The sequence below is a fragment of the Manihot esculenta genome, chromosome 2 (genome assembly GCF_001659605.2).
Source record: "Manihot esculenta cultivar AM560-2 chromosome 2, M.esculenta_v8, whole genome shotgun sequence".
NCBI classification, from domain to species: Eukaryota; Viridiplantae; Streptophyta; class Magnoliopsida; order Malpighiales; family Euphorbiaceae; genus Manihot; species Manihot esculenta.
Window position 1 is genome coordinate 11410265 of NC_035162.2, and position 7909 is coordinate 11418173.

Here is a 7909-nt window from a genome sequence, read left to right on the forward strand (position 1 = left end):
GTATTATAAAATTTATTAAAGAAATAGAGAGGTAGTCTATTTTTTGGATTATATATAGTGATTTAATTACATTCACAATAATAATCATTTAATATATAATCTGAACAAGTGATAATAACTTAAAGACCATTGCATACATTGATATATATTAAAACAATGATTTACTTATATTTTATAATTGATAAAATGATGATTGAATTATAATATTATTAATAATAATATAAATATACAGTAAAAATTAAATTTTTTTATAATATTTTTAATTAAATCATAATTTTAATAGTATTAAGATAATAATTTCACCATCATTACTAAGATGCTAAAATATAAAGTATATATATTCATGATATGGGTACCCTCATATTATAGAAAGTTTTTAGAATTCAGTAATCATTGAGTTTCAAAAGCAAAAGTCACTAAAATCACGAATGAAACTTTTAAGGAATTGAATCTGCTGATTAAATGAATAAGATTAATATTTAATCAATAATATGAAATTGACAATTGCAGGATAATGATTTATTAGTTCCAACTAGGCTTTACTTTGTTTATGATTTACATAAAATATACGACAAAAATTAATTGTCCTACTAGAAAATATGATCAAATAATTGTGGGTTATAGCAGTGGTGCCACTTCTGAAATTTTGTATTTGATTACTGCATTGCCTTTTAGGATCAGAAAGCGAAGAAAAACGTACCCTGAAGGGTCCAGTTCAATGAAGCTGATACTAAATCCAAGAGAGACAGACTTGTAGAAGGATGGATCCATGATTAATTAAACTTCAAGTTGCCTATCGACAAGAACTTACATATGCAGCAAGCCAAGAAGAACATCAAGAAATTTGTTTTGTTTGGTTAAGTTTATAATACTGATCCGTAATTGTCAGAGATGAGTTGATTACATTTGCCTGCATGAACTGAGACTGAATCTAATATTTTCATTGTGACGTCTCCACAGTTTTGTTTTTGTTGGAACATTGTTATCTTGACATGGCTACACTTATAACGTAAACCCATCATGCTGTAACATTAAAATAAAACTTATTACTAATCATTCATAATTTGAAAATAATATAGTAATTTCATGTATAATTATTTTAACATGACATGGATGAATAAGAGGATAGACCATGGAGCCCTTACGTGCCCATCAGCATCACCCTGTGATCCAATCTAGCTCCATTAGTGTCGTCTGATATATTTGCCTGAGGAATAGTAGTGTGTGCAATCTTTGGAGTTGTCTAATAATTAAGCATGGCACCTCTGGGCCTTACCAGATATTACAATACGATAATGTCCTCTTACTCTTAGTTGCTTCCCAAAAAGGGCATGTATAGATATTCTATCCAATCAAATGGCACCAAAATCCAAAATTTTTTTACTATTTGTTTTGATTTTTACAAATGTGGGCTTGAAGTTGAGCCCATGAGTGTTAGAATAAGAGCCATTCGGAACCCATAAGGAGAAAGAATTCAAAAGAGGCAAGTTGCAAGAAAAGCAGATTTTGTTTCCAGAATCTCTGAGGTCTCTCCATATCGGCGGTGGGTTGAACAAGTCGAGTTTCCAAGTACGCCTTGAGCATTTAATTAATTACAAGATTTCTGAATAATTTAACAGCCGATTTGTACTTTGTGTCCACATGCTTAAGGCCTTAGAATTTGCGGGTGCGTACTTTGCGCTTCAACCCACATGCTTTGATATGCAATTGAAATCATTAATTATTTATTAATGATTAAATTGTGGGTTAATGTTGGTTAGGTCTTCTGTTGTGTTTTCGTCGATCAAATTGTCTATAGGAAAATGTAGCCTTGAACTCCAGTTAAATCTCTTTTATTTTGATTGATGTAATACGCAGGCCTTTTTTTTTTTTTTTTTTAATAATTTGTAAGATATTAGGGAATTCTATGGCTCAATCATCATTGATTTTTTTTTTTAAATTGTGTTTCTTTAATAATTGGTATGTGAAAATGCAGTAGAAATACATAAAATAAATAGACAAGTTGGTAGTCTAAACAACCAAGTTGATATTGTTTTTCTGAAAGATGTTTAGAAGGAAAAATGAATTAATAACAACCAAATTGGAGTTATTGAAAGCTAATGAGTCAAGGAATCTTATAGATTAAAGGAATGCCAGTTGATGTTGGATTTTTTTTTAATTATTTAATTTTGTTTTGTCCATGAAAAATTGATGGAAAAAGGAAGGCAGGTTGGTAAATCAATGCATGGAATAACTCACTCCTACAAACCTAAATAGAATTGACATTATGGTATAACTTAGTACAAGGAATAAGAACCCAAGAAAGAAGGGGAAACCCTAGAAAATTAATGTCTTATTGACTTGTGAATTCGCATTGTTATTAACGTATAATTATGCATGTTACAAATACAGGAAAAAATTGAAAAGGAAAGACAGCAAGTTTTTATATGAAAAAAATAACATACAAAAAAATTTCAATTTTAAATAAAATTATCAAAATTAAAATGTTTAGATAAAATTACTAAAATATTTAAACGTTTGATTAATTGCCCATTAAATTTAGGTAAGAAATCTTATTTTATTATTTCATCTATGCAGATTTGTGTTATATGTTGATTTTCAGAAAACACTATTTACAATGTCCATGTGTTGAAAGATAATCTGTCCCTGTCCCCTGCTTGTGTGTGTGTGTGTGGTCTCTGGTGATTAGTGACTGGTCTACGATGCAATCTCACGTGCAACACTCTGTAGCTACGGTAGGATTTGATAATTTCAAGTCTCGTGGTTTTCTCTTCATGAGGTGGAGATAAAAAGGCTACTTTGTTTGGCCTTTTGGTGCGTACTACTTGGGCTTATGCTCTCTTCTTTTGGGTCGTTTCTTAGAAGGAAACACTTTTTCAATTTTCCATCGTCACCTTCAGCTGCTAGCTACCAAATTCTCCCTTCCCCCTCTCTTCCTTCACCTTTCAACTTCTTAAACCCTCAACACCGTCTTCTTGTACTCTACCTACTCGTGGGTCTATACTCTAGGTTCGCTTTATCCTCCAGTCCTCTGTGACCCAGAAAGAAGCTAAATACACAGCAGACAATACAGGTCTCGTGGGACAGAGATGGCACTAGACGCAGTGGTTTATCCCCAAGACCCTTTTAGTTATGGCTACAGGGATTGTTACTCCTTCCCAATTGGCGGAGCTTGGTGCTGCGATTTTGATTTACAAGAAGAAGAAAATGCTTTTCTTGGGATTCATGAAAACAGCAAGAGTAATTTAGAGCAACATGGTGATCTCCATGCAAATTGGGATTCTTCATCTCCTTCTGTAATGAAACAACCAAAAGATCAATGGGATCCTAATTCTTCACCTGAGACTTGCACTGTTGATCAATATATCACTCCTCCTCCTGGAGTATTCCATTCAATGGTTCCACCGCCGCCTACCACGGCTGGCCGGCGAAAGCGAAGGCGCACCAAGAGCACCAAGAATAAGGAAGAAATAGAGAACCAGAGGATGACTCACATTGCAGTTGAACGCAACCGCAGGAAACAGATGAATGAGTATCTTGCTGTACTCAGGTCTCTGATGCCTCCTTCCTATGTTCAGAGGGTAAGTTACTAATGGGTCCTTTCTGGTGGATTCTTAATTGGCATGATTACGCTAATCTCTTTATTATCTTCTTTAGTCTTTTCTGTGATCGGAAAATATACAATAATTCCATACCCCACTTCCTGAAATTGGTTCACCATTCTGACCATTAGTTGCAGATTTATATTGCAAAATCTTTATTAACTTTTGTCCTAAATTACTAATTAGTTAAGTTAATTATTATTACCAATCCAGGGTGACCAAGCATCTATAGTTGGAGGTGCTATTAATTTTGTGAAGGAGCTAGAGCAGCTCTTGCTGACAATGGAGGCCCACAAAAAGACCAAGCAGCAACCAGCTGATGTCAGTGGCTTCTCTTCATCACCATTTGCTGAGTTCTTCGCCTTCCCACAGTACTCAACACGAGCTCTGGCCACTGGAGAGGAATCTATAGCTGATCAAAATCAGTGGTCTGTGGCAGACATAGAAGTGACCATGGTGGAGAGCCATGCCAATCTTAAAATACTTTCAAAGAAAAAACCCAGACAGCTCTTGAAGATGGTGGCAGGTCTGCAAGCCTTAAGGCTCAGTGTTCTCCACCTAAATGTCACCACTGTTGATCAATTGGTTCTCTACTCAGTTAGTGTTAAGGCAAGTTGATACAGTCAAAGCACATTTTAATCTTTTAATGAGTTTCCTAATTTAATTTCTTTTTTCTTAACTGGCTATTGACTATTTTTTGAGACAGGTGGAGGAAGGTTGCTACCTTAATACAGTGGATGAGATTGCAGCTGCTGTTAATCAAATGCTACACAGGATTCATGAAGAGGAAGCTGTTTTCAGCTAAAATTAATTTGTAACCCTAATTGGGTTTTTCTTCTGTAATTGGAGTTGTTAATATAAAAATCCTTTTCTTGCCTTAATTAGTCCCGTCAGAGATGATTTTGAGCAATAGTTTAAGCAGTACTAGGGTCTGCTGTCTGGCAGACGTGGACCAATAAAATTACCAGCCATAAACTTATAAGAACAAATAAGACAAGAAAATAATTAACCAGTTCTTTTAGAAGAAATCTTTTAATTAATTATAAGATGACTCACAAGTTACATGTACGGCAAGGAATCTCTTTAAACAATAAAATTCCTTACATCTTGAAATGAGTGAAGAATGTCCTTTTTGCGTAGGGAGCATCTACTAATTTCTATGATTAAGAACAAATTAATCACCAATTTCCATGATTAAGAATAAATTAATTACTCACGTCGGAATTTAATTATAAATTCAGAAAACATCTTTCAAATTCCATGCAAAGATCGAATATATAGGACGCGGATTTAGAGTTCCGCCATCGAAATGGCTATATTGTCCCATGACCATGAGGACTGTACAGGGACTAGGGAGGAAGGCAAGGGAGCTGTCCTCCAACCCCTTTTAATAATTTATTTATGTAAATTTTATTATTTCACATTATATATTTAATAATTTTTTATATTATTAATAATTTTTAAAAAATTTACGATATACAAAATTAACTCTCTTAAGATATATAAATAAAAAATATAGTTAATAATTTCTTTTAAAAAAATTACTTTTACATTCTGAAACTATTTAAAAATTAACATTTTATCTTTTTATTTTTAAAATTCAACAATTTATTCATTAAATTTTTGACCCGTCAAACTAAAAAAATTTTTTTATATTAAAATATTATTTTTCTATTTGATAGAATTAAAATATAGAAATTAAATTATTTTTAAAATAATGTTAGCCTTAAAATTAATAACATATTGTTTTGTTTTTATGAGATTATTTTATAGGCAAATAACGCCAAAAACTGTCAGTTGGTGGCAGATACTGAAGAATAAGAAAAATAAAAAGTACACCCTTTTCATTTATTCTTCATTTCAATTATGCACTGGGATTTCTAAACTTCCCAAATGCATATTTACAACTGTGCATATATATACAAACACACAGTTCAATTCCTTTTGGCAAAAAAAAAAAATAATAATAATAAATTGTAGTAGTGAGGAATTAAAATGAGTTAAATAATTACTTAAAGTGATTTAAAGAAATGACTAATGATTGATCTTAGACAATTTTTTTTTTTTTAAAAAAAAGGGAAATGCATAGAAATACAGGACAATTATAAACTTACATGAACCAATGATTAGCGCACTTGAATTTAATTACATGTTCATGCAATCATGCATAATCAATAATACTCTAAGCATATATAGGCTCTCTTTATCGAAATGCTCGTTCCTGGAAGATTTTTTTTTAAAAAAAAAATAAATAGAAAAAGCTTAGTCTTATCCACCATGATTATGCTCTTTTCTTGAAAAGGCATCTCGACCATGCACCTGCAAGACAAAAGTGTTAAATCTCCTTTCTCCTTTTTTTATTTTATAGTAAAAACAAGAGTAACTTTGTTTAGGGCACACATCATCAGTGGGGTGCCACACTTATCAATTCATTTCTTGCACTTAATTCTATCAATTTCATGCACAGAGCTTTTTGATGATTACCCACCACCATCTCTGTCGCCCTTGTAATCACATTCCCACATGATAATTCATGTAAAAAAAAATCTTAATTTTTGAATACTATAAGAACTTTAATATAAATAAAAAATATATATATGTTTCTGGGATGGAATCTAAATTAATGATGGTGCTCGTTACGTAGTTCTATTCATCTGGGTCCATGAGCAGGAATCTATAATACTATTACTGTGGCGAAACAGCAGGCACTGAAAATAGTCTGACTATTAGCTAGCAATGCATAGCAACTCAGCATTCGTCTTCAAATCAATGAGTGATGAGGTTGACGAACTTTCTCAGAGAGAAAACTTGACATAACACATGCATTTCAATATATGCATGGATTGAATATCTTTTATATTGAATCCATATCCGTACGTTAAAGATCCCTTAGATTATTTTTGTTCTTACTTTAGGGAAAAAAGAGGAAGCTATGCATCGATGCCATTAACTTTAAACATGAATAAACATTTACGACAAAGTTGGCGGTGTTTGTTTTGAGGGGCCATGCACAGTGCAATATTGGAATTAGATTGAATTAATAGCCTGTATTTATTTTGAAGTGATTAAAGGAAAGAGTAGAGCTTTGTTTTTGGAAGACGACAATTAATGGCAGCTTCATGGAAGCAATGGTTTGTCCATTTTAGAGAGTTAAGTTAGAGTTGGCGTTGGATCGAAGAAGTTTCGCAAATGAAATGATTGCGAATATTCTAGTAAAATCATTGTGGTTGAGAAAAACAATACTTGCTTTCTAGCCCTGCAAGTTGTAATTGGACAAAAGAAAAATCTTAAATTCAAATATATGGAATGATATGTACTAGCTTCCATTGTTCTTGATTGTTATCAAAAAATTAGACCATTGATTATATTGCCCTAATTCACGAGTTCATATCCAAAGAAAATCTTTTGGTAAACTTTGAATTTATTTCTGAATATTATAACTAAGAAAAAACAAAAAGAAAAAGGAAGTTCAAGCTTCCAAAGATCTTATGCCATATATGGCCATGATTCTGGGTATGTAACTGCACTAAACTTGTCATTTTCTCAAATATTTTCTGGGCCTTGCTGTTCCACTTAATATAAACAGAAAAAAAATAACAATAGACAGAGCAGAATTCAAAAAAATAATCATCAAAATTAATTTGTTTATTGAGTTCATAAGTAATTGTTTAATAGAACACTCGACAAACAACCGACAGTTTGTCCAAATTGATAATTTTCTGATTGTAAAAAGGTTTTGTTGTTAGATTTTGTTGAGATTAGTCAATTTGATTCATGGGTTGGTAGTTGCAATATCTTATTGTTAAGAACAGAAGAGATAAGTTATAGTTGACCAAGAATCAGACATGTGAGAGGAAGCCTCAAAATCCAAATCCAATTACAGATTGCAATCGCCTAATTAAACAACAGATTAAGATATATTTGGTGGTGATGATACTAATTAATCCCGATTTTGTGGGAAGTACAGCTACACACATGAAACAAAAAAAAAAAAAAAATCCAGTCTGATTCAATGATACTTCTCTTCACAATATGTTTTCTCTATACTTTCATTGTCTAATCTAAAGTATCGTCTTGTTTAGTGGGTCATAGTATAATATTATACAATTAACTGGTATTAAGATGCAGAAGGCCATAGGTATTCGACTTAAGCATTATAAGCCTGAATTGAAGATGGGCTTCACGAGTTTCAGATCCAAAAAATATAATACAGCCCAGCCTCGGAACTAATTGTGTTCATGCACCAGGAATTCTCTTCCATTCCACACTTAAATGGATGGTTTAAGTACCCATTACAGGCTTTCGTT

At 32.4% G+C, this 7909-nt stretch overlaps 1 protein-coding gene across 1 annotated transcript; it reads left to right on the forward strand.

The window, feature by feature from the left end:
* Positions 1 to 2785: 2785 nt before the first annotated feature.
* On the forward strand, positions 2786 to 4483 carry LOC110608708 (transcription factor bHLH96). The gene is made up of 3 exons (XM_021747986.2): positions 2786 to 3581; positions 3816 to 4211; positions 4309 to 4483. The coding sequence occupies exons 1-3, from the start codon at positions 3090 to 3092 to the stop codon at positions 4405 to 4407; spliced, it is 987 nt and encodes a 328-aa protein (XP_021603678.1). The 5' UTR covers positions 2786 to 3089; the 3' UTR covers positions 4408 to 4483.
* The last annotated feature ends 3426 nt before the right edge of the window (positions 4484 to 7909 follow it).

What these genes read in the sequence shown, in the direction of transcription:
- LOC110608708 (XM_021747986.2), top strand. Translation starts at nt 3,090, where the DNA reads ATGGCACTAGACGCAGTGGTTTATCCCCAAGACCCTTTTAGTTATGGC. An exon ending in CTCCTTCCTATGTTCAGAGG is followed by an intron (nt 3,582 to 3,815) that starts GTAAGTTACTAA and finishes TTACCAATCCAG; the next exon opens with GGTGACCAAGCATCTATAGT. An exon ending in TCTACTCAGTTAGTGTTAAG is followed by an intron (nt 4,212 to 4,308) that starts GCAAGTTGATAC and finishes TTTTTGAGACAG; the next exon opens with GTGGAGGAAGGTTGCTACCT.